The sequence below is a fragment of the Urocampus carinirostris genome, chromosome 6 (genome assembly GCF_059441175.1).
Source record: "Urocampus carinirostris isolate Australia breed hairy pipefish chromosome 6, RoL_Ucar_1.0, whole genome shotgun sequence".
NCBI classification, from domain to species: domain Eukaryota; kingdom Metazoa; phylum Chordata; class Actinopteri; order Syngnathiformes; family Syngnathidae; genus Urocampus; species Urocampus carinirostris.
Window position 1 is genome coordinate 6577896 of NC_142354.1, and position 26256 is coordinate 6604151.

The 26256-nt window shown below is 40.0% G+C and overlaps 2 protein-coding genes across 4 annotated transcripts; one reads left to right on the forward strand and one right to left on the reverse strand.

Moving 5' to 3' along the window:
* LOC148363661 (uncharacterized) lies at nucleotides 1–15694 on the reverse strand. Of its 2 annotated transcripts, none has more exons than XM_088337631.1 (6): nucleotides 15557–15694; nucleotides 3441–3521; nucleotides 3244–3353; nucleotides 1701–1772; nucleotides 1509–1631; nucleotides 1–414 (listed from the first exon to the last, which is right to left on the reverse strand). In XM_088337631.1, exons 2-6 carry the CDS (start codon nucleotides 3478–3480, stop codon nucleotides 325–327), a joined length of 435 nt encoding a protein of 144 aa, XP_088193757.1. In that variant the 5' UTR covers nucleotides 3481–3521; nucleotides 15557–15694; the 3' UTR covers nucleotides 1–324. The 2 variants fall into 2 exon arrangements, with proteins under 2 accessions (XP_088193757.1, XP_088193756.1); XM_088337630.1 differs by lacking the exon at nucleotides 15557–15694 and adding an exon at nucleotides 6239–6392.
* Nucleotides 15628–26146, forward strand: LOC148363662 (uncharacterized). Of its 2 annotated transcripts, XR_015850671.1 has the most exons (6): nucleotides 15628–15930; nucleotides 18467–19030; nucleotides 19235–19530; nucleotides 20814–20941; nucleotides 22450–23009; nucleotides 23040–26146. XR_015850671.1 is itself a non-coding variant. In XM_088337628.1 (5 exons), the coding sequence occupies exons 1-5, from the start codon at nucleotides 15804–15806 to the stop codon at nucleotides 22616–22618; spliced, it is 1284 nt and encodes a 427-aa protein (XP_088193754.1). In that variant the 5' UTR covers nucleotides 15628–15803; the 3' UTR covers nucleotides 22619–26146. The 2 variants fall into 2 exon arrangements, 1 of the variants encoding a protein (XP_088193754.1); XM_088337628.1 differs by having other exon boundaries at nucleotides 22450–26146.
* The last annotated feature ends 110 nt before the right edge of the window (nucleotides 26147–26256 follow it).

Here is a 26256-nt window from a genome sequence, read left to right on the forward strand (position 1 = left end):
CCCCTTTATTAAAGAAAATAGGAAATATGTACCGAAATATATACAGTGTTTAAATGCTGATCAAACAGTTTTCACAATTGGAATAAAAAAGCATATGATTAAACTAGAAAGAACCCTTTGGTGACACACAATACTTCATCTATCCATCCTTTCATTCTCTGCGCCGCTTATCCTCAGTAGAAGCACGGGGGTGCTAGAGCCCATCCCGGCTATCTTTGGGGAGTGGGCAGGGACACCATCATAGTAAGTAAAAATATGTGTTTTTCCTCCGTCTTTGTGCATTGGCATGCAAGCGAGCCATGACCTCAGTTTAAGGCAGATTTGCTAAAACTGTTTCAGAATCTGTTTTGAGAGCCAATCCAATCCCTCAACCAGACCTGATCCACTCACTGCACAGGACGCCTGTATATAATACTGCAAGCACAAGGAAACACAGAGGGGTTAAGTTTTTATTTATTTTTTTACACTTGAAAGGCTCAGAACAAGAACAAATTGAAAGTCATTGAGGATTATTGGGATGGGCAAGATTGCACTGCTTACTATAACAATATGTAAAATTGTCAGTATATTAAATGAAGCTTCGACTGCTTCAGTATGTTGGTAATGAAAAGTAAGAAAATACCTATTTAAATCAGCAATCTCTCTTTGTCTCTATTTTTATCTCTCACCTTCTCTCGTTTTCTCTTTCTCTCTCTCTCTCTTCCTTTTCCCCTTCTCTATTTCTTTCCCTCTTTCCTCTCTTCTTTTCCTCCACTCTATTTGTATTTCTTTATTGTTCTATTTCTTCCTTTTCAGTCTCTTTTTCTCCCTTTCTCTCTTTCCTCTCTTCTTTTCCTCCACTCTATTTGTATTTCTTTATTGTTCTATTTCTTCCTTTTCAGTCTCTTTTTCTCCCTTTCCTCTCTTCTTTTCCTCCACTCTATTTGTATTTCTTTATTGTTCTATTTCTTCCTTTTCAGTCTCTTTTTCTCCCTTTCCTCTCTTCTTTTCCTCCACTCTATTTGTATTTCTTTATTGTTCTATTTCTTCCTTTTCAGTCTCTTTTTCTCCCTTTCTCCCTTTCCTCTCTTCTTTTCCTCCACTCTATTTGTATTTCTTTATTGTTCTATTTCTTCCTTTTCAGTCTCTTTTTCTCCCTTTCTTTCTTTCTTTCTTTCTTTCTTTCAGTCTCTTTTTCTCCCTTTCTTTCTTTCTTTCTTTCTTTCTTTCAGTCTCTTTTTCTCCCTTTCTTTCTTTCTTTCTTTCTTTCTTTCTTTCTTTCTTTCTTTCTTTCTTTCTTTCTTTCTTTCTTTCTTTCTTTCTTTCTTTCTTTCTTTCTTTGAACTACTTGTTCAGCCCCCATGAGGGTTTTTTTCTACTATCTGGCCCCTAACTAAAATGATTTTGACACCGGTGACCTAAAGACTCGCTTCTTTTTTTGACATACTCAGAAAAATATGGTGGGCAGAATTAAATCGTCAAACCAGCAGTCCGTATATCTAACATGCTCGGTTTAAAGTGGCACCTACCGGCTGTGTGATCCCCGACAGGCGCAACCCCTCGCTGACCTGGCTGACACTCATAGCTTGGGGGAGATCCTGCTTATTGGCGAACACCAGCAGTGACACATTTCTTAGCTCGTCCTCTTCCAGCTGTCAAACGACAACGCTTATTTAGGAAGAAATATGTCACGGTGGATGATTGATTGTCAGATGACTTACGATTCTGTGCAGCTCTTCTGCAGCCTCTTTGAGCCTCTGGGGGTCGTTACTGTCCACCACAAAGATCACACCCTAAACATCGATTTTCAAAATTGAAAATAATATTTAACAGATTTATTGTTGTTATTTTACAGAGTTACATGTATCATTGTGGACACTGGGTGTTTGTGTCATATTCTGTACTTAAAATGGTGTTTGTGTAATAGTATATGACAATATTGTTTTTGCAGCCGTGTGTTTACCGTAGTTTTCGTACAATAAAGTGCACCGGATTATAAGGCACATAAAATTGAGACCAGAGTAAGAGCTACCATGCAACCGTTGGGCTACACTTGCAGCATATAATGTTGCCATGATTAATCAGTTGATTTTAAATCGCAAAATATTTTTTGTGGGAATCAAACCTGGACTGCGGCGGTGAGGGCACGAACACTAACACCAGTGGTACGGATATAATATGAAAAGGCACGAGAGTCTATTTCATAATCACATATTTTACAGTGCCAGAGAGACTGATTTACATAGTTAAATTTGATAGGTTAAATATGCTCTGAACTTCTTCGCCTGTGCATCAATAACCTCTGGGTTTAATATGTACATGTACGTAAAAGAGCTTGAATAGTATTTCGTTCAAACACTTTCTGGGTTTTGTTTCTGTCTTTCGCAACGTCATTGATGCACAGGTGAAGAAGTGGAGATACTGTTTAACCTATCAGACTGCACTATGCAGAGTTTCTGGCACCGTGAGTAAAAATAGTGTGGTAATGAGATCAGTTCTAATGGCTTTTCTCATCTTATGTATATCACTGATAATCTAATAACAAGGTTTTGATGACCTTAATGCCACGGTTATGGTTTGAGGCTGTTTAATACAATGTATTGTGATTTGGGCCAGTAATGGTTGTGATTGATCTATTAATGCTAAAATACAGAAGTACTGTATACCATAAAACTGCATGTGAAAATGCACACCTTTAATACTGTATGCATTTTTAATATTCACCGAATTCTGCAATATATATAAGGTGAACCAGGTTGTAAGGCGCACTCTCCGGTAATTATATTAGAGATGTATACCAAATGTTTCCAGACCAATACCAGGTACTAAATTATGAGCGGTTATCGATACGGTACTGATACCTTTAAAGCCTTAAATTCCCTTCCCTCCATGAAATATGACTGATATTTTTCAATAATGCTATATAATAGTTTATAGTCCTAATATTGCATTTCTTTAAAGGCAACTTGCCATTTTTTAATATCAGGTTTGTGATTGTCAAATGGCTACTGAAAGGGAGCCAATATTGATAACAGCTATATTGTTGGGGAAAAAATTGCCAAGGGCGTTTCGAAAAGGGTTTTTTTTGTAAACACTGTAGTTTACAACTAATTTTGTTTTCTAGTGATGTGTTGTGTATATATGTTTTATTGAGTCACAATGGAAAGTGTTCATAAATTGTGTTTGTGTGCATGTAATAAAAACATGGTGTTTGTGTATCAGTGTGTACTTAACGTTATGGGTTTTTGTTTAGTGTGTACTTACATTAGTGTTTGTGTAGTAGTGTCTCCATAGCGGTCGGATGACAGATTGCCCGCCGACGTCCCAAACCGTGAAGGATATGTTTTTGTAGTCAACCGTTTCCACATTGAAGCCTGCACATGAAACAATACCACTTGCTGTTTTTGTATGAACACAACTTGCAAAAGCTGTCCTTTTCAATGTGGTTTTCTTGGACTGACCTACAGTAGGGATGGTGGTGACTACCTCAGCGAGCTTCATTCTGTACAGCAAAGTCGTTTTCCCTGCAGCATCCAGACCCACTGCAGGAATCCAAACAACAGCATTACAGTGTTTCCCATACCATAGAATGATTCTGGCGGGCCACCAGTGATGAATTGGTCCCGCCTGCTTGATACCAGCGGGGTATGGGTAGATTTTATACATTCCATCCATCCATTATCTGCACCGCTTATTCTCAGTAGGGTCGCGGGGGTGCTGGACTGCCTGAACTGGTTGCCAGCCAGTCGCAGGGCACACAGAGACAACTTGGTAATTCACACCTATGGACCGGTCAATTAACCTGAGATGCATTTTTTTGGAATGTTGGAGTGCCCAGAGGAAACCTACTCAAGCACAGGGAGAACATGCAAACTCCATATATATATAATATTTTTGGGCATTTATCAAATTATTACAATGTAAACATTGCTAAAATGCTAGAAAAAAATTCAGATACCGAATAACGATTTTCTTTTTGATCATCAGTTTTATAATTCCAAGTAATGAAATTTGAGCAACATATTTAATAATGAATATATCAGATGGATACGTTCATCCGTTATCAGTGTCGCTTATCCTCACCAGGCTAAATTCAGACAATGAGCAAGGGGGCACCCTGAATTGCATGTATGCCAGTTGCAGGGCACACAGAGAACAATCAATCCCATACACACACTTCAGGAAAATTCAGATTCGCCAATAAACCTGCCATGCATGTTTTTGGTACGTGGAAGGAAACCAGAGTGGCTGGAGGAAACTCACGCAGGCACGGTAAGAGCATGCAAACTTCTCCGATTTAAACAAGGGACTTCAAAACTATCAGGCCGATGTGCTAATCTCTCATCTTCCGTGCCGCCCCAAATACATATAATAGATAATTAATGCATCCCATATTTAGTGCCTCCTCGTCGCTGGAGGAAACCCATGCAGGAACAGCAAGAGCATGCAAACTCCTCCGACTTAACCCGAGACCTCAGAACATTTAGGCGAATGTGCTAATCACTCATCTTCCGTGCCCTCCCAAATACATACAACAGATAATAAATACTGTCATGATTACCCAAGTGGAGCCACCTGGGGCAATCATCTGGCGCGCTGGAATGTGCCTTCTGATTGGGTTATGTTCCCTATTTAAGCATTCTACACCGAGACATGGGGGTCGGAGGATTAATCCTGTAATTCTGTACATCTGTACCCCGTATGACGCTCCCGATTACCTGTGCCTTGTTTACCTGATTCTGTCTGCCTGCCTCCGATCCGACCTGCTTCCGTCCCAAGCTACGATCATCTCTTCAGTCCCGGTAACTCAACCTGCTTCCGTCCCACGCTACGATTGGCTACGTCGTCCGAAGTTTCCCGCTAACCCTTGTGCTTCCCCAAATAAAAGTATTGTACGAACGCTCTGGGGTCTCCTGCTCTGTTCTGGTAATCCTCGTGACAAATACATTGCATAAAATTAATACTTTTTTATCTGCTACCCGGAAAAAGATTCTGAGGTTACGAGTACTTCGCTGGAAGAAATATTTAACAATGTCACAAAAAATAAACACATTTTGAGATTTTTAACTACAAGTGCAACTATTGGCAGCATAATCATACCTGTCAACCTCCACAGCTCCAAGCCCTTATAAACTGTTGTATTTTCTCTTACAAAATACAAAATAATCTTACACCATATTTTTTTTTCAAACGTGTTTAAGATGTTATATTGTACATGTGTTTCGTTATATCATATATATTGTTAATTAACATTTTTTGTGAGATACTGAGTTGCTCGACATGAATGAGGTTTATTATAAAAAAGTTCAAAAATTAAGTAGCTTGGACGTTCACTGTAGAAGGAAATAAATGCATGCAAATATAATTAGGTAGAATAACACATTTTCTTATTCAAATTTTTAATCAATTTTCTGCATTAAATAATTGTTGGTAATATACTGATTAAATGGATAACCACAAACCTGTCTTTTTTCATTTTCTCCTTTTATACTTCCTTTTTTTCTGAACTTCTTTATACAGCAATAAAGATTTGAAATAATGCATCAAAGCTAATGAGCCGTTTGAGAGCCGGCTCTCTTTAATGAGTTGAGCCAAAAAAGCCGGTTCTCTAAAAAGAAGAGAGAAGAAGAATAGAATAGAATTTACTTTTATTGTCATTCTTTGTAACAATGCACACAGAACGAAATGTCAATACACCTGACCGGGACAGTTAAACTGTAGCGAGCCGATGCAGCCGCAGCCAAACAGGGCGCAGCCATTTTAGTCATTAGGTGACCAAACCCCCGAATTCCAACCCTTAATGCTGAGCGCCAAGCTGGGAGGCAATGAGTGCCAATGTTGTAAGTCTTAGGTATGACTCGGCCGGGGCTTGAACCAGCGACCTCCCAGTCTCAGAGCGGGTGCCCTACCATCTAGGCTACAGAGCTGGTACAGAGAGACGGACTTCCTTTCACTACACAACTACCACATGAAATCCGAGGCGGCAGATGCATGCACACAGTAGCATCAAACCGCTCGCTTCGTTTGCAACGAAAAAAAACGATACCGAGATAGAGGCTACAGCGGCGAACTCCTTTGACTTGATTGATTTGCCGTTTCGTCATAGTCGGTGTATACTGGATGGTACCCATAATTGACAAATTTGCGTTTTTCCGTACAGATTTTCTTGTACGTCATACACGGCTTAAAATGCATTATAAACAAACTTTGTACGACAAAAACCTATTGGTTGACAGGTATGCATAATACTTGAACTTACCCATTAGAATCCTGGCGGGCCTTTTGGCAGTAAACATGGCAAAAAGTCGTGAAATATAGACACCCATCTTAATAGTAAAGTGTGTCCTTTTCTGTGCGATCTGTTGAAGGTGTCAACATCCAATAAGATTTTGGCTTTAGAGTGTGCGGCTTTATAGTCGTTCGCAATACGCGTGCGCGTGTGCGCGCGTGTCCGTGTTGCGTGTCATGCGTGTCCATGTCAGAAAAGTACACGGTGACACTTGTGACAGAAATCAATGGCGACTTCCATTTTTTAAAAAAGATGCCTCAAACCGGAAATTAGACTTTTTCCAAATGCTTTCTTTTATTGAAAATTTCGTCATTACAAACAAAACTCGCATTAAACAGCCAAACAATGTTAACTTTTTCCAAGGGAACAGAAAGTGCTGCAGGAACACAGAGAAAAAACAGGACGTAAATAAAGTTGACCGAAAAAAATAATAATTATGACGATTCCAAAGGGGAGGTTCTTAAGTATATTATATATCTATTGCACATTGGGAATGTGTAGCATATTTAAAAAATAAACCCCTAAAACAAATTTTGGACAACATTTTAAAAAGTGGGTTTACATCTTGATGAATAAATAAATTAAGGTTAAAAAAAGAATGACATTTTTGAAGGGACAGTGTGTAATATCTAGTGCCTATCGTGATACAAAAAAAAACTTCATCCATTAAAAAAAAAACATTGATTTGAATAATAGGCAAAAATATGTGAACTATCGCACCAATGGTAATTATATGGAAAATAATAGGTCAAGAAATTTGTATTACATTAACAACGTGGAATCCACACTTAGGTCGGCGTCATGCTTGTCCAGCATCCTGCTGCCACTCCGTGCCGTGTATCACTGGTCCTCACTCGTACCAAACAAAATATTGTTATTTAGATGTCAAATATTGCTTATTGGGGCTTTACGTAGATTATATATCACTCACACTTACACAAATTAGTGATGTGTTGTTCCCGAACGAACCGGCTCTTGAAAGGGAAATTTCCTATTTCATTTGTGAGGGCTCTGGTAGAGAGGTGATGTTGGCAGACCCCGGCCCCCGCCGCGCTCCTGGTTCTCTGCCGGCAAGAGAGGGAGGATAATATGTGATGCTCTACACATAAAGCTTGTCTTTTGTAACGAAATCTAGGTTAGACAAGACCGTATGAAAAGAGAAAATAGAAAATGGTCATTGTCAGAACCAGAATTGGAGGAGGACCCAGATGTGTAACATTTTCACACAAGCTTTATTTTATGGGAATGGGGCAGTCATGTGCATGACCACAAACGCCAGTGATTCGGCGATCGCTGGGCGGAAGAAGTAAGACAGAAGTCCGGCGTGGAAAAACAGGAAGCTGACGAGATCGATAGCAGATACACAAGCAGATACCGGACAGACGGGATCGATACTGGACAGGACGGCACAGACAGGATCGATACCAGATACTGGAGACTGAAGTCAGATATCAGACAGGACGAGACAGACAGGATCGATACCAGATACTGGAGACTAGTGTCAGATATCAGTCAGGACGAGACTGACGGGATCGATACTGGGTACTGGAGACTGTAGCAAGATATCAGACAGGACGAGACAGATGGGATCGACACCAGACACTGGAGACTGGAGTCAGATATCAAACAGGACGAGATAGACGGGATCAATACCCGATACTGGAGACTGAAGTCAGATATCAAACAGGACGAGATAGACGGAATCGATACCGGACAGGATTCACAAGCACGATACAGAGTCAAAAAACACGTCTTGCGGGTGCAGAGATTTGTTGACAGACTGACAAGGGGTGAGTGAGAGCACTGAGCTTAAATAGGAAGGAAGCCAATCAGGCAACGAGCTGCAGCGGGCGCCAGACAGGCAGGCCAAGTGAGGGCAATAGGCACCGGTGACAGGTAACGATGATAATAATTTTTTTTTAAAAAGCGAGAGCGAACCTCAGCCTGACCCCAATGTAACAACCCTGCCCAGAATTTGGGTTGGGTCAGGCTTGGGCTCAGGCTTAAAATCCTACCTCTTGGCTTAAAGTAGCGGACAAAACAATTTCCTCAATGCCTAGCTCGCTTTAGAAATTTGGGTATTGAATAAACACAACAATATATTTCTGTGTGGAGCTTGGTCCCAACAATTTCAACGGCTGTTGGCGTGATCGGTTTTAGTGGATTACCTCCCAAGTCCTACTAGCTCGGAATATGATTTGTTAAACCAACAGCATTCTTGAACACTGATGTTAAGGTACACTGCCTTAAGGGTGCTTGAATAAAATCACATGTCTGGAAGCAGCGCAATCAGGGAGAAACAGTGAAAGGAAGCTGACAGACAACCATATGATTCTGATATGTTCTAGGCCAGCAGAGAAGGCCTTGCAGGTCCTGACAGACCCACACTTTCTCTGGATAGGGTGATAGGAGTTTATTTGTTCTGAACCTGAACTGCTTTTTACTTTGTTTGTCATACGTTTTCCTTCCTTTCGTTCTTTTTTATTTTATACTTGTCTTCTTTTGTTTCTTTATTCCAAGCCTTTTTGTTATTTTCTTCGGTTTTTGCCTTTTTCCTCTCTTTTTGTCTCTTTCTCACTTTGTTCTTTTCTTTTTATCGTCTTTAGTTTCTTTTTTCCTTTTTGTCCCTTTTTTATCTGTTGATTCTTTTTTTTCATTCTGTGAAATCATTTTGTGCATAAGGTTGCATAATAATTTGCACTATATGTATCGACGCATGTGGCAGGGCAGCTGGGGTGTTAGTACGTAGCCCCATGGTTCAGAGTTCCAGGGTTCAATTCCAGCTACCGCGGTATTCCTGTGCCTGCGTGGGTTTCCTCCAGACACTCAGCTTTATTCCTGCTTTCCAAACAAACCATACAAGCAGAGGTGGTCCCACACTAAGTTATTCCCTGGGCGAGACCAACTCCAAAAATAGACCTATATTCTTATAAAGCAAATCACACAATTACACAAAGAAATGTAGTTGGAAAACCAAAAGAAAACAAACTAAAAGCTGATATGTCTTGCTCTCCCCGATGCAAAATCATAAAAAAGGTCGTAGGAAATCTGCTTCCCTATTTTGTGATCTATGCTGATGAATGCAAAAAAAAAATTGACCATGGCCAACTCAAATGCCCAAACACCCGAACAAGTTAAGCACCTCGGCACCCAAGTTGGTCATGCTTACGTCCCTCCAGGTGAAACGGGACACAAGAAAGCGGCCATGTCACTCGGGTCAGGGTGACACAACACACTCTTCTGTTCAACAGCAGGGCCCGACAGCTTTCCCTGGTTTACCCTTGCCGTATCTTACAGGTTCCCTGCCTATCCCTTAGAACGCATCCAAACATCCCACAATACTTTCACAACACCTCTTTACTCATTCCTATCCCGAACAAGAGCTCTAGCTTCCATTAGATTTAGACCTGTTTTCCTGCAGTGCATTCATGACATCATCCATCCACGTTAATCGCGGCCTTCCTCTTGGTCTCCTTCTATTTACTTCTGCTCTGTAGATCCTCTTCAACATTCACTCCTCATCCATCCTCTCCATGTGCCCAAACCAACCGAGTACTGTCTTATCCACACGCTTGCTTAGTTCCACTACGACTCTAGTTCTGTCTCTTACAATTTAATTTCTCAATCTATCCAATCTTGTCACTGCTAACATACTCCTCAAACACTTCATCTCAAAAACATTTAATTTCCTTCCCAAATTTGGGTTCAGGCACCAAGTCTCTGCACCATACAACACAGTCGGCACAATCACACTCTCATACAGTCCTCTCATAACATCGATACTCATACTCTTGTTGCTCATCACTCTCCTCAGAGCACCCAAAACCTTGCTTCCTTGATTCACTCTGTGCAATACCTCGCACTCCATTCCACCAACTGCAGCCACATCACAACCCAAGTACCTAAAGCTTTCAACTTCTTCCAGCACCTGTCCATGCAACCTTATTTCCAACGCCATGCCCACTCCATCACGTGAACACTTCATCAACTTACTCTTCCCGACATTCACACATAACTTACGCCTAACACACACTCTTCCAAACTCCATTAGCAACCTTCTCAATGTTTCCTCAGAATCAGCCACAAGCGCTATCTCATCTGCAAATAACAACTGACTTACCTGTCACACCGTTCCACTGTTATAGATCATCCCTACACCTCTGCCAAATATTCTTGCATTTAACTCTCTCACCACACCATCGATGTACACATTAAACAGCCATGGCGACATCACACACCCTTGCCTCACACCAGTCAATACAGGGAACCACTCACTTGTCTCACTCCCTACTCTTACATAGGCTCTGCTGTTCACATAAAAACTCTTCAATACAACACGCAGCAGACCACGGTGGGAGAATTTTCACACCTTCCAGAGGGAGAGTGCCTCTCACCACAGGACCAGTAGTAATGTAAAGTAGTAATACAGAGAATGTACTCTGTACTCTACACCTGTCAAAGGTGAAGTGTCCCCCACGCCACACCTCCACTATGCTTTTTCTCGTCACATCCTCAGTCTCTCCGCACACCTTCCCAGCAAGCAACGCAAAACTGCAACGAATGGGTGCCCATTTGACAATAAGCCAAGTCATATGTTGATAGATAATACAAAACCACTTTTCGGCGCACATCTATTGTAATTGTTTTAAATTTTTGGGAAGATCTCGTGCTGCCCCTTGAGTCATGGTAAAAAAGCTGCCCTTGGCGGCTGCCCCCTCGCCCGTGCCAAAAACCGCCACATGCAGGTGAGGCTAATCGACTGGTCCAAATTGTCCCTCGGCGTGAATAAGTGAGTTATCAGACATTGTGTGCCGTTTGACTGGCTGGCAACCATTTCAGGGTGTCCCCTGCCCACTCCCCGAAGATTCCCGGGCCACAACTCAGGTGAGGATAAGCAGTGCAGAAAAAGGATGGATGGATTAAAGCAACCTAAAAAATCTGAAGAGCTGTTTGGGAGCCGAAAGAGCCGGCAGTTTTTAGTGAGCCGAGTCAGAAAAGCCGCTTCTCGGAAAAAAAGCCGGAATTCCCAAAAGTGTTTCATCGTCACGTGACTTCACACCCGTGGAGCCGTCACATCTGCGGATCTGGTTTGCTCCACGTGGAGAGAATAACACACCCCATGCTTGACATTTTTACTTCCAACTTTTAAAAAAGAAGCCAAAACATTTCTTGCTTGCTTTTGTTTTTTTATGTGGGAGTACTATAATAGTACCCTTTTTGGTAGTAATATTTTTTAAAAATGTAGTTAAACAAATCAAATAATTTTAAATTAAAACATCTTGGAAAGTTGGTCCAAATCAATGATAAGAATTAATTTTAGGAAAATTGAAAAATAAATAATACAGATGAGTTATTTCCCCAAAATATATTTTTAAATTGTCAATTTTAAGATTGTATTCAATCAAATGGAAAAATACAGCTTTGGATTCCTGAGTCAGATTCCCCCAAATCTTAAGTAGGTTATTATTGTTATTATTTTCATTGTTATGGTTAGTAGTAGTAGTAGTATTGTTATTATTATTATTATTATTATTATTGTAGTTGTTTTCTTTTAAATAGTAAGAAATACAATTGGCAGAATCAAAAAAAAAACAGTAAAATCAATTTATTATTTTTTATAACAAATTTCTCTTGCCTTCAGAGTTAATTTAGAACAGGGGTGTCAAAGTCATTTGAACTCGGGGGCCACACGATAGAACAAACATTCTGTCGGGGGCCGGACTAGTGGATTCAAGAGAAATAAAAAGAGATAAAGAAATAAGAGAAAGAGGGAGGGAAAAGGAGAGAGGGCAGGACAAAGAAAGAAAAAGAGAGAGATGGAGAGAGCATGAGAAACAAAAGAGATAAAAAGTCATGAGAGAGGGGGGAAAAAGGGAGAGGAAGAAAGAAATCCAAAGAGAAATAGAAAGACAGAGGGAGAGATAAGAGAAAATAAAGTTTGATGGGTAGGAAGAGAGAAAGAGAAAAGAGAGAAAAGGAAAAAAGGAAGTTAGAGCAAAAGTAGTTAAAAAGACACAGAGAAAGAAACAAAGAGCAACAAAGGAAGAGAAAAATAGAGACACAGAGAGTGAAAGAGACGGAGACAAAGAGTGGGAGAAAAGGGGTGGGGAGAGAGAGAGAGAGAGAAATAAATACAAGTACAGTGTCTTTGCGAGAGGCACCTGGCTTTGGCAACATCAAGGTGACATATTTCAACCTGCAGCTTGTTTTTCTCTTGCACTTCTCTGAGTGTTGTCCCGCGGGCCGGATTCAATCCTTTAGCGGGCCTGATCTGGCCCGCGGGCCGCCTCTTTGACACCTGTGATTTAGAAGAATTTCCCCCTTATTTCCTGTTTACTCATGTATGCCACCCTCATAAACACATGCATTCCGGTCTTGATGTCTCAATAGTTGAGCTGGTTTGCTCCACGTGGCGAAAAACAACATGATTTCTTTTGTTACTCTGATTCAATGAGTTTCCTGAAATGTTATAAACACATACATTTCGGCCTAAATATATGTGTTACACTGAGGGGTGAAGGGAGGCGGATTTGTTGGATGTGTTGTATACGTATGTATATTGACTCGGCTTCAAGTATTCATGGTCAAAATATAATTTACTTAAGGTTTCAGATATTTTTAGGCTAGCAGAGAAGGCTTTGAAGGTTCTGATGGCCCACCGCTGCTCAGACATTAACACAGTCTGTGATGCACAAAAGTTAGAGTGCAGGTATTAAACTGTTCTGTTTTTATCTACATATTTTCTGTCTGTCCATAGCCCCGTCTGTCTCATTTATGGTATTTTGAAAGTTTTGGTGTTTGACAACAACAGCAATGTTAAGAGTATACAAGACAAAAATTTGGAAGCCTGAATGTGATTGCAACACCCCCACTTAACAGATGCACACACTTGTGTAAACAGTTTATTTTACATGTTTAGTTTTACTTCCCCTATTCAAAATGTTTTCGTGATTCAGATGTGCCTGTTTAAGGCAATAATTAAAGTGGAACATTTTTTTAAATTATTTTTCTGGTCCAAACTTGTTTCAACAACAAAAAAAATGGCACATGAACAGGACAGGTAAAATTGTGCATTTTTGAAGGTAGAACCTCCAGCAAAAAGTATGGAATCACCAGTCTTAGGCAAGCCCTCAAAAAAAAAAAAAAACTCAAATCACAAACATGAAAAAATTGTTTGGTCATTCCAAAGTACATCATATTGGCATTCATTAACACCAAAATAAATCAAGAAAAACATTGCAATGGTCTGTAAATGTTACTTTTATAGAGCAAGTGCCGGGAAACATGGAATCACCCATTTCTGAGGAAAAAAATATAGATTCAGTGCTCTTGAGTAGAAAATAAGGACACACCCAATCTATATCCTTTCCTTAATTGGGCACCTGGATTAAATTAAGTCTGATCGTTAGTCAGCAGTTAAAATAAGTGCAGTTATCACACCCTGGAGGGAACCTGGACTAAGAAGCATGGCTCCAACAAGAAACATGTTAATTGAGACCAAAGACAGGATCACCACACTTCTTGAAGAAAGTAACGCTAATCGTATGGTTGCCAAAGATGTGGGCTGTTCACGGTCAGCTGTATCGAAGATTAGGGCCAAGTAAAAACAGCATGGGAAGGTTGGGGAAGTCGAACGTACCAGTAGGCCAATGAAGACATGTAGGCGTCAAGACGATCAACTAAAGGCCATATGTCTTAAAAACAGTATATGCACAACAAGACAAATGAAGAGGAAGTTGGAGTCAATGTATGTGACAGAATGTGCAAAAATGCCTGAAGGAAATGGGATTTTCATGTAGGAAAGCTTAAAGGAAACCATTATTGACACTTAAACAGAAAAGAACAAGACTGCGATGGGCCGAGGAGAGGCAATCACGGACTTTGGATGAAGGTTATCTTCGTTGATGAGTCACGAATCTGCATTGGACAATTGGTGATGATGCTATAACTTTTGTTTTGTGCCTTTCCGGTGAGATTTACAAAGAGGACTGCCTAAAGAAACCATCAAAATTCCGACGGTCCTTATTGATATAGGGCTGCATGTCAGGCAAAGGTACATACTGGAGAGGTGGATGTGGTCAAGTTTACATTTTGGACACCTTTCTTATTCCTTCAATTGAAAAAAGATGTTTGGGGATGATTAATTCATTTTCTAGGATGACAATGGATCATGCTAGAGAAAACTGAAAGTATTTCTTGGAGAAAGACTCATCCACTCAATGTCATGGCCTGCAAATAGCCCAGACCTCAACCCAATTGAAAACATGTGGTGGAAATTGAGAACAATTGTCCACAGCACGGCTCCGACCGTTAAGATGATCTGGCAACTGCAATCAAAGAGAGTTGCCACCAGATTGCTGAAGAATATGTCACGACCAGAACAGAAGTAGGAGCCAGATGCATAATGTTACTCACAAGTTTATTGAAAAATACAGGAAAGGCACCGCCAGCGATCCGGTGATCAATGGACGCGGGAAGCAAGCCGCTCACGGGATCGAAGCGTGTTCCGAATGCGGGGTGGATCTTCTGGAGCGGGAGATCGTAGTGTAGTTAGACAGAAAAACAGGTAGTTAGTCGGGACGGTAGATCAGAACGTGGTCTGGGTTTAAAAAAATGGGTCGTTAGCCAGGACGGGAGATCAGAACGTGGTCGGGGTCAAAAAACGGGTCATTAACCGGGACGGGAGACCAAAACGTGGTCGGGGTCAAAAACCGGGTCGTAGCAGAGAAATCAGCGGGGAAATCAGAAACAGACGAGTGGAAAATGGGTGACAAAACAGGACTGACAGGAGTCGGAATCAAAAATGCTTGCATTGTGAAAACAGAAGTTCGCTGATGGACTGACAACAGGTGAGTGAAAGGACTGAGCTTAAGTAGGACGGGGAACCAATCAGATAACCAGCAGCAGCTGGCGCCAAACGAGCGAGCAGGTGAGTGTAATGAGTACGGTAATCATGACAGAATAGTGTTTTTCACTCAAGTCCATGCCTTAGAGACTGCAAGTTGTCATAAAAGCCAAAGGTGGTGCAACTAAATATTAGTAAAATGTTTGATTGTTATTTCTTGTCTGTGTTTTATGATTCCATATTTTCTTCCTTTAGAATGGACTGATTCCATATTTATTTCTCTGCGGTTGCTCTATAAAAGTAACATTTACTGACCATTGCAATGTTTTTCTTGATTTATTTTGGTGTTAATGAATGCCAATATGATGCACTTTGGATTATTAATATGATTGTTTTATGCTTTTGAGTTTTTTTTCTTCAAAATAAAATGTCGGAGTGAGTACCGGGTACTTGTCCAAGACTGGTGATTCCATACTTTTTGCGAAGGGTTGTGAAGCTTTGACGATTTGTTCATCCAGCCATCTAAGGCGTGTGTGCCTGTGTCCAGTAAAGAGGAAACCGGAATTACGCAGAAACGAAACTTGAAGTGTGTCTGGACAATCTACGCACAGTACCCAGCCTCTCTCACTCTTATCCAAATCCACGGTACGGACGTTACGCAGATCCATCGCGTGTTTTTTTGCCTTCTGTATGAAAATGAAGACTGTCAAAATGAAGGGAAGTCCTGAATTCATTTGCCTAATGATGATGATAGTGACCGTCACTGGAAAGTCTGCCATTCCCCAAAGAAAAGAAAAAATGGACATCTGGACCACAGGTGCATTTTTTTTCTACATTCTTTACATTTAGTGAACTATAAATCTACAGTGATAACATTCTAAAAAGTTAATTTAATTTATCGGTATTTGCCCATAAAAAAGGAAAATATGCAATAACAATTTATTTGAACAGAAAATTAAAAATTCACTTTTGTTTTACTCTAAGCCCCAGTGTGTAATATTTGACCAGTAGCTGGCAATGTATTGTCTAGTTCTAGTACGAGCTCGGGCTAGTGCCACATGGCAAATCATGGTGGCAGGATACTACGTAGACTAACATCGCGGCAACCTAAGAGTTGATTCCACTGTGTAAAAGAAATACAAATTTCTCGACCTATGATTCTTTTATAAAAATTAATACTCATATGCATTAATGTATCTTTGCTTCGAATTCAAATCTATGTTTTTCTTTTTTTTACTAAATGAAGGTTTTTGTACCACTAGGAGGCACTAAATACTGACACAGTCACTTTAAACTTAAATTATATCGTGCTGCTCAACTTGATGTATGTAAAAGACAAATGTACAATACAATATAAGTCGGAGTATGTTGCAGTTATTTTAGCTAAAAATGGAGGACTAATCCTGCTATTTGTAAGATTGTAAGTCTAAACTACATTATAAATCCCGATTTGTGTCTCTGTGTATTTGTATGTGACTTATAGGCTCTAAAACAGATGAACGGATTTTCGTGAAAATTCACACAGTTGTACTTTAGGCCTCCATGAGTGTCTTTAGCTAGGTCTTGTGTCGCATGTGCTTTTTGTGTGGTCTGCTTTTGCCCCCAGGCGGCCAAATTGGGTACATGACAAAAACAAATTGAGAAGCACTGGGGTATACAAACATAAAACAAACAAGTGACCATACAGTCTTTCCAGTACAATCTTCATATTTTGTGTATCAATATTAAATCAAACAAGCATTCATTCAAATAAAGTGTTCCACGCACAGTGGTAAAAAGTCACAGTGATACAATATTACAATACTACAATGTTTCAACAAAATAATTGAGAAGCGCAGCCATACGTACAATCCTTACAACGTCACATATCAACCACTTTAAAACACATAAGCCAATACAAAATCAAGCATCATTTAATACATTTTTTCCTCATGAAGAGTAACAATATATATTCAATGTTGACAGATTTAGGAAATGATACGCAATGACAACTCAGAATTGCTGGAAGCAATTTTGGGAGGTGGTGGACCAATTCAATGTGGTTGTGTTATGGTAAGTAAATTCCTAGAGAGTAAGCTGTGGAAAAAGGGAAGTCACTGAAGCCAGTGTGAGAGGTGGTTGCAGGGAAGACGAGAAAGAATAACAAGAGTAAGGCGCAATACTCGTCTGTTTATTCCTTGGGCAAGTTAAACACTACAGGTTATTGTGGTACCAGTTTCAATTTTACTGAAAAAGAGAGAAAAAAGGAACGGACAATTATAGGATATGTTGCTTGGTTGGTTGGATCCCTTAACCACTAGGATCACAGGGGCACCATTTCCTGTTGTGCATCTCGTGCAAGTACAGTCTGGTGGTGCCCACCCTTCTCCAAGCCAACATATGTTTCCACCAGGTCTCGAACCGGGGACCTTTTACATGTTAGGCGAATGTGCGAAAACTGCAAAAAAATCGTTTCCTGAGGCCATCTGCTGCCATCCATATAAGTGTGGTTGAGCCACCATTAGGTCCCTTTCCTTACATGGTTTGTCTGTGCCTCGATGATTTTGTTTTAATTTCCATTGTCACATATTTATTTTGTTTTTATTTTATTTGAACGCTTGTGGGTGTTTGAGTATTAGGTGTTTCGGGTTGTTGGGTGGGAAAAGAGAAGGCCATTTTATTGTGTTATTGTACACTAATGTTTTATACAGTGTTTCAACTGGCAATTAATTCATTGGCTGAAAAGTGTTATGCAAATAAAATTTAAATTTGATATTTGTTACTAAAATGGAATATAAATCAAATGGAGATTAGGTAGTTTTACTGAAACAAAAATAAAGACTAGTGTGGCCCTTTACATACATTTATGTCATATATTTAGGTATTGTGTGATTTATTTGTATTTATATTTTTCATATGGAATACATGTTGTAGATATTTATTTCTACATATGGCAGGATCGGTCCTTCATAGTCAAAAAGGCTAAACACTTTACATCTGTTCACATTATTATAAAATCTGTCTTCAAAAATCGCTCCAGTGCTACAATACACGTGCAGACATTGGGTCTTTCAAGAAATATTTTCTTGTTTGTTGGTGTTTAGCTGAAATGAAGAGGTATCCTAAGCTAGTTTACGGTATAAGGATGCTTCTAATACATTGGTGATTGTTTTTTGGTTCTAGCTTCAGTTTTGTCTGACTGTAATCTGCAATTGTTGAAAAGCCACTGAATTAAAAGACAGGATGTTGAGGAAGTGGAAAGTTTCATAATATTTACATCACCATGCCTAAACACATCAACAAGTGGGAAAAGATGTGATAAAAATTTGGAAGTGTTTTTAATCTTTGTTTGACTTGTGCTCTTTGCTGTGAAGCTGCACCAACCAATTTGAACGGAAAGATGATCACTTTATCTTCAAACTCTGGGCAAAGACAAGCAGGAGTATCTTTCTACCCACCTTACTACTCTTTCAACCCTAGCAACACTGGTTTTGACCTGACCAGAGCCTACCCAACCAAGATTTATCGCTCCTGGGGCTACAGGAACCGGGCGAACCCAACCAGGGCTTATCGCTACTGGGCTTCCCAGAAAAGGGCTTACCCATCCAACCCCTATGACTTCTGGGCTGATCCAGTCAGGATGTACCCAACCAGGGCTTATCATCCCTGGGATTTCCCAAAGAGGTCCAAGCCAACCAGCGTTTCCAACTTCAGGGCCGTCCAATTCAGGGCCTACCCCACAAGAGCCTATCGCTCATGGTCGTACCGGAAAAGGGGATACCCGACTAAGGCCAATAACACCTGGGACTACCCGATCCAGGCCCACCCAACCAGGGCCTATCCTTCCTTGGACTACACAACTCAGCCCTACCCTACAAGAGCCAATCCAACCACAACTTACGCAGGATTTTACTGGACAACAGGGGGCCCCACAACAGGTGAGGAAATCAGTCAATCTGATTTATTTTTTTAATTTAATCAGCAACCCTTTGTTTTAATTCTATGTGTCTAAATTCCAGTGCACATTATATGTGAAAAATATATCACCAAAGATTATTTTTTTAGGGTTGCGCCGTACAGTCCGGAAAACACAGTACTTTATCCTCGCTACCTGCAACTCACACTGACCGACTAATTCTCAGGTCTCACTGTGTGTCTGCGCTACCTGTTGGAACCCGAGGCGTCGTCTCGCCAAATTTTCACCCTCAGCCCGTCAAGCATGGCTCCATTGACGCTGGGCTTGGACTACGACGGCAGCTACCTGCTAGCCTGGAGTTCCACCTACTGGAGCATAAAGCTGAAGGCCAACATACGAATGTGGCCTATGATCAGGGATGATCTGTGGACCAGAATGTGTCTCACCATGGATGCCGTCAAAGGAGTCGTGCAGGTCTTCAGTGGAGCCTACATGAGCATCAGGAAGATACCACCAAGCAAGGTGTCCTCCATTTGTCCTTCAATCCATCTGTTTATCCGCTAAACATGTCCAATGTGTCTCAGAAGCCAAGAGGTTTAATCTAACAAAGTAAAGTTTTGAATTGTTTAACAGTTTTGCGAAAAAATGTGAATTTTTTTTCGTTATGGAGCCACAACCATCAGTGTCTCTTAGAGGTAGAGGTGGGTGATACTTGGAATCTTTAAGTATCGATTCATACTGATCCATTTTGCTTGGAAAGATCATGTTCATTGCATAATAGAACTCTTTTCCCCTTGAGATACTCTAGAATTACAGTAACACCATCTCAATTCTCGGCACTGAAATGAAATAACTAAATAACTAGTATATAAAATGAAATATTTCTATTATACGTGTTTCAGAACAAAAGGCAGCAGAGGCAAAGCAAAAAGACAAACCAAAAAAAGTGGCAGTTACGAAAATACAAATACTGTGTAACCATATCAACAAGACAACTAAAGTAACTTCCATTGTGATTTTTTTTGAAAATAAAGTCATTAAGAAGCCCTTCTGGTTTTGTTGCCACAGTGACAACAGATTAACAGGTTTACATTTTTGGTTGCAGCTCGATGGTCTCTGCATGGTGAACTTTTTTTATGTGTTCATGTAAACTTGTGGGGTTGCCAAAGTAGCAGACCGCTTCACCACACAAATGACACCTGGTATTGTAATTCAGTCCACACCACGCTTTGTTCTGCCTCTGTCATTTTTAGCGTCTAGTAAGGGTAGGCGGGTCGAGCTGGCTGTCTAAAACTCTCCCTTGCCCTCGCTGCCTGGCAGGCTGGATGTAGCAAGCCAGACAATGGCAAGGTAGAGATGGGCTAGTCAAGTAGTCATGAAAGAGAGAGAGAGGGCAAAGTATCCATCCCAGAACCATTTTATCGATTTAATCCATGTACTTGCTGAGCACATGAATTATTCAGCTGTTTATCGATACTGGTATCTCTTTAAAAACTTGAATATTTTAAAGGCAGACCTGGGCCCCCCTGTCCTCAAGGGTAGCATGTCCTGCATGATTTTTGACTAATTACCATTTTAATAGTAGACTAGTCAGCCACTATTGAAACGATTAGTCAAATAATCTTATAATTATTATTTTTTTCTTGAATTTAGTATGACGTGGATTTAGTGATGTGGTATCTGATAATCAACATAAGCAAAATGGTTCCAATTGAAAAATACATATTTTGTTGAACATACTGCGGATTTGTACAAAAATGAAATACAAATACAAAAACAATAAGACTTGTCATGCATGTTTCCAGTATGTGTGGTCAGGTGAGCCTGTGATTTCCATCTTTGGGTTGGATGGTCAGGTAACGGACCTGCAAATGTGGGATTACCCGCTTTCGTACAACAGCATCATCAACTACATGAACCCTTCTGCCTACGGGTAAGATCTGTGTCATGAAAGTTTGGTTCATCGATTGACAAAATATAATTCACACTAATAGATCATTACATTTCTCATCTTCATAATTTCTTTCCTGTAATATCCAATTGAAAGCTTCCAGGAATTCACAGTTCACGGATCCCCTAACCACCTGGGTTCGGGGGCAAGCTCAGCTCTCACTAGGCCATTTTTTTTTTGATAGGGTTAGAGATGAGCCAGATTTTTGCATTGACATAAATCACTGGGGAAAAACATTTTTGTTCTGAAATAAAGAAATGTAGAATGTTTTGTTCATCATACAATACGCATTGGACCGAAAGAAAAAAAAAAGACCCAATTACTGTCCACGGCATGTGAGACCTTAAGCATTGTAGCACTTGAATACTGTTTAGAAATTACATATTTTTCACATCATGAAAACACCCAAGATCATATTTACTTTCTGCAATATCTGGATTTCGTCATCTTGTCATTAAAGTTACTGTAATCCCTCATCTATCGCTGTTAGTGGAGATTTGCTACCCCCTTCCATCTTCGCTCTCTCCTGGTCCCAGCTCAAAGCAATACTTGACTGGGGATAATGGATTACAGTCAAAACAGCGCAGTTTATTATAGGCGGCCACGAATGCAAGTTTAAGCGGTCGCAACCATAAAAAAAATGCGCTCTCCTCTTTCCTGCTCTTAGCAGTAGTTGTCTGTGGACAATGGATCGTGCCCACAACCATGAATTAGTCATATATATCTCATCTCATTAGCCGTACCGCTTATCCTCATTAGGGTCGCGGGAGGGCTGGAGCCCATCCCAGCCATCTCCGGGCAGTGGGCAGGGGACACCCTGAACTGGTTGCCAGCCAATCACAGGGCACACGGGGACAGACAACTCATTCGCTCATTCACACCTAGGGACAATTTGGACCGGACAATTCACCTGAAATGCATGTTTTTGGAATGTGGGAGGAAACCGGGGTGCCCGGAGGAAACCCACGCAAGCACGGGGAGAACATACAAACTCCGCACAGGAAGTCTGGAGCTGGATTTGAACCCACGACAGGTTCCCATGACATGAACTGTGCCGCACTAGTCATATATATATATATATATATATATATATATATAATATAGCTAAATAGCTCGATTTATATATAGACATAGATAGATATAGCTATAGATCTATGTATATACATTTACAGCTATACCTACTATGTATGTATATATATATATATATATATATATATATATATATATATATATATATATATTTATTTTTTATTTTTTTTTTTTTATTTTTTTTTTATGTATATCATTATATATTACATTTTATATAATACAAAGAAAAGAATGCAGTGCATTTTAAAATGTCATAGGTTCATCCTTTCAACCTCCTTAGAATTGGCTACTACATATGTTTCTTGTAATTTCAGACAACTGAATTTCCCAATGACCGTGTCCTACGTATTGAGTGTGAAGGTTTGTATACAGTGCAGTAATTAATGTATTTTTCTTGCAAGATGGTCCAGCGGTTCAGTGCTGAAGTGGTCCGACATTCGGTACTCACTGACCGGGGGCAGCCTGCTGGAGGACGCCTATGAGCTCAGGCATGTGGCCAAGAACCTCAAAAAGGAGAAGACCAACAAGAAAAAAAAAAAAAGTTCACAAAAGCTTACATCTATAATTTGAAAGCTTTTTGTTTTATGCTCTTGATTGCATTTTTTATGGAGGGCCTATCCTGCCATATGTAAATCTGAATGTATAATACAAAAATACCTGCAAATCTATGTCATATCAATAAATAGATGAATAAATCATGTAATACCCAAATATATGACACTGTAGCGAATTTAGAAAGTCAAAAAATTATTTAGATACATAATGGACAAAGTGAAAAGACGAGTTTTCTAGGAACTTCCTAAGAGCGCCACATTCACCTTTAGATAGTTTTATCAGGTAAACGGATGAACAACCTCGAAAATAATTTGAAGGTTGGCTACACGACAGTTTAAAGTGGATTCTTTTGACTGTTTTTGTACGTCAGCATTCTTTGATCAAATGCTATATACTGTATATATACGTATATATACATATACATATATATATATAGATATATATATATATATATATATATACAATGGGACCTCCGGGCACTCCGGTTTCCTCCCACATTCCAAAGACATGCATTTCAGGTGAATTGGCCGGTCCAAATTGTCCCTAGGTGTGACTGAGCGAGTGAGTTGTCTGTCCCTGTGTGCCCTGCGATTGGCCGGCAACCAGTTCAGGGTGTCCCCTGCCCACTGCCCGATGATTGCTGGGATGGGCTCCAGCACCCCCGCGACCCTATTGAGGATAAGCGGTGCAGCTGATGAGATGAGATGAGACCTCGGTTATCGCGGTTAACGGGGACCAAAACCACCCGCGATATGTGAAAATCCGCGAAGTAGCGGTGCACCTAAATTTTTTTTTTTTTAATTATTATTTTTTTTAGACCCGGTTAATGGGGACCAAAACCACCCGCAAAAAGTGAAAATCCGCGAAGTAGCGACGCCCCTTTAAAAAAAAAAAAAATTGAACCCACGCAGGAGGTTCCTACGACCTCAGAACTGTGCCGCACACGCGCTAACCACTGCGCTGCCGTGCTGCCCGGCCTCAGCGCTGATCCTGCGACCTACCCGGCGACTCCGGTCGCCGAGGCGAAGGCCCTCGCGGCCCGAGTAAGAGACGCCGGGCGCCGGCCTCAGCGCCGAGCGCCCGACCTACCGGGCCGAGTTGGCCCTCGGGTGCCATCGCGGCCCGAGCGGGAGACGCCGGGCGCCGGTCTCCGCACCAAGCGCCCGACCCGCTCGGCTTGTCGCGGTGTCGTGCATATCGCGCCCGAAAGTACCCACGCCGGGGGTTAGGGGCTCGCTCGCGGGAGCGACCGAACGGCACCCGCGGTGCGGCGCAAGTAAAACATTTTGTTATTATTATTATTATTATTTTTTTAATTATTATTTTTTAGACCCGCTTAATGGGGACCAAAACCACCCGCTAAAAGTGAAAATCTGCGAAGTAGCGACGCCCTTCCAAAAAAAAATAATTAAAAAAAAATTTTTTTTTATTTTTATTTCTATTTTTTTAACTATTACAGGCCACGAAGCTCTGAAGCCGCGAACGTCAAAGCGCGAAGTAGCGAGGTCCCACTGTATATATATATGTGTATATATATATATATATATATAATATATATATGCTCATGTCATTCATTTTGACATTTATTTATTTTGGTATTTATTTTGCCATGTATTTTTTTTATATTTTGTCTCAGCAAAATGTTATTCAAATGAGCAGGCGACCTAGTTGCTTTAGGTTTTCACCGTTTGGTTGATTAGTGATGAACAAAATTACTATAGGTGAAAAGTTGATGACATGCCCCGCCATTTGAATAATGTTTTGTTGTGACAAAAATACACGACAGAATACATGATGAAAAAAACACAACAAGATCAGTACAAAAATAAATGAATAAATGCATTATACTATCCATAAATATGTGAATAAATTGCATACAGTATATGTTGGCAAGTTTATAGATCAGTAGAAACTCAAAATAAGGAGAGAAGACATCAATGGATTTTGAACCTGCAGGGAGAACATGGCAGCTTAAACCTCCGATAAGAAATTCCAATTTGTTTTAAAGCCCCTGCCATAAGCCCTTTCTTTTTATCAAATCTCCTAGGTTATAAAAGCAGATCCGCCTTTAAGGGAGTAGGAATCAAAGAGCAGCAACATGATTAGAGAATAGTGACATTGATGTAAAAAGGTCATAACAGTTAAAACAGAGAACAGCAGTGAAGACTAATAGTCAAAATAACCATCTGGCATCCTATGCGTTCTTTGCAGGTATCCAATCTTAAAAACAGAATAAATGTATGAGTCTTATATTTTGGTATTACATGATTTATTCATGTGTTCATTTATTTACATGGTATATAGTTATATGTATTTATACATCTATTTCAAAATATGGAAAATTGGCCCTCCATAATTAATAGCCTCTAGGTATCTAAATACACAACTTTTTGCTTTGTTACTCCAGCACCAATGTTCCCTCTAAGCTGCGCGCGTGTGCAATCGCGCACTGTCCGCACATTCTCAGCACACAAGAAAATCTATCCAGCCTGCTCACAAAAATCAGGGCTCAAAATTGCTAATTAAGAAGCAAATTAAGTCAAAGTTACCGTGCATGAAGGTAAAAATACAAGGGTTCCCCTGACGTTGTGTTCTAAATGCGGTATTCTGAAGTCGTTGTCGAAGTAGAACGAAGTTGAGTAAAGTCAGTAGAGTTTTTCGAGAATCGGCTTCTTCGGCTCGGGTCCTAAACGGCTCTTCAGGTTATTTTTGCTTCTTTCATCCCTATATGACCAAATATTATGTAAAATTATGCACAAAAAGACTTAAAGGAAGGGGAATAGAACAAAAAAGAAAAAAATACCAAAATGAAAAAGTATGAAAAGCTGGGAAAAAAATGAAACAAGAGGAAGAGAAAAACGAAGGAAAAATTCCGAAAAAAGCCAGAAAAAAAGAAAAGAAGGAAACAAAGGAAAAGGGTAAATAGAGAACAAAAACAAAAAAGTAACAGCTAGTAAAAAATAAACACAATGAGATTTTTTTTATGGGAATTTAAAAAGAATTGAAAAAAACAGGGAAAAAGAAGAAAAAGTGTGTTGCATTCAAATAATTTCCAATTATACCAAGTCAATCTTGTTGCCAACATTGTACATCCAATAAAGAATGTGGTTAAGTACAGTTGTGTATCGTGCAACCGACTAAAAAAGCCCCCAAAAATGTTAGTATTATGCGACAAATGATACCAGGGAAAAAAAGAAATGGAAATCTTGTGAAAGAATTGTAAAAACAAATGACGTTTGTAGGCCCTACAACCTTTGCAATAGTACATTTGTCTATTCATTCAAAAGTGAAAAATAATTTTGCATTGCCGGAAACCCAGCAAAATGTAAGTTTTGGACATGTTTGATAATGGATTAGTTGCCACACTTGGGATTGCTGTTGCTCACTATTGTTTCAAGCGTTGCTCACCGACTGTGTGAAAGCTCAGACCCGTTGAAAATTAGAGGGAACATTTTCCAGCACTTACACTTTTTTAAACACTTTTTACAATCTTTTATACGTTTGTAATCAGCTCATAGCAGAAAATAAATTTTTAGCATCAACTATTGTCAAATGTTTGTTTTTTTATGTCTATACAGGAGATTCATCATCATTAAAATTAACAAACATTAAAGTATATTTAACATTCAAACAACAAAATATTAAGTTACTTG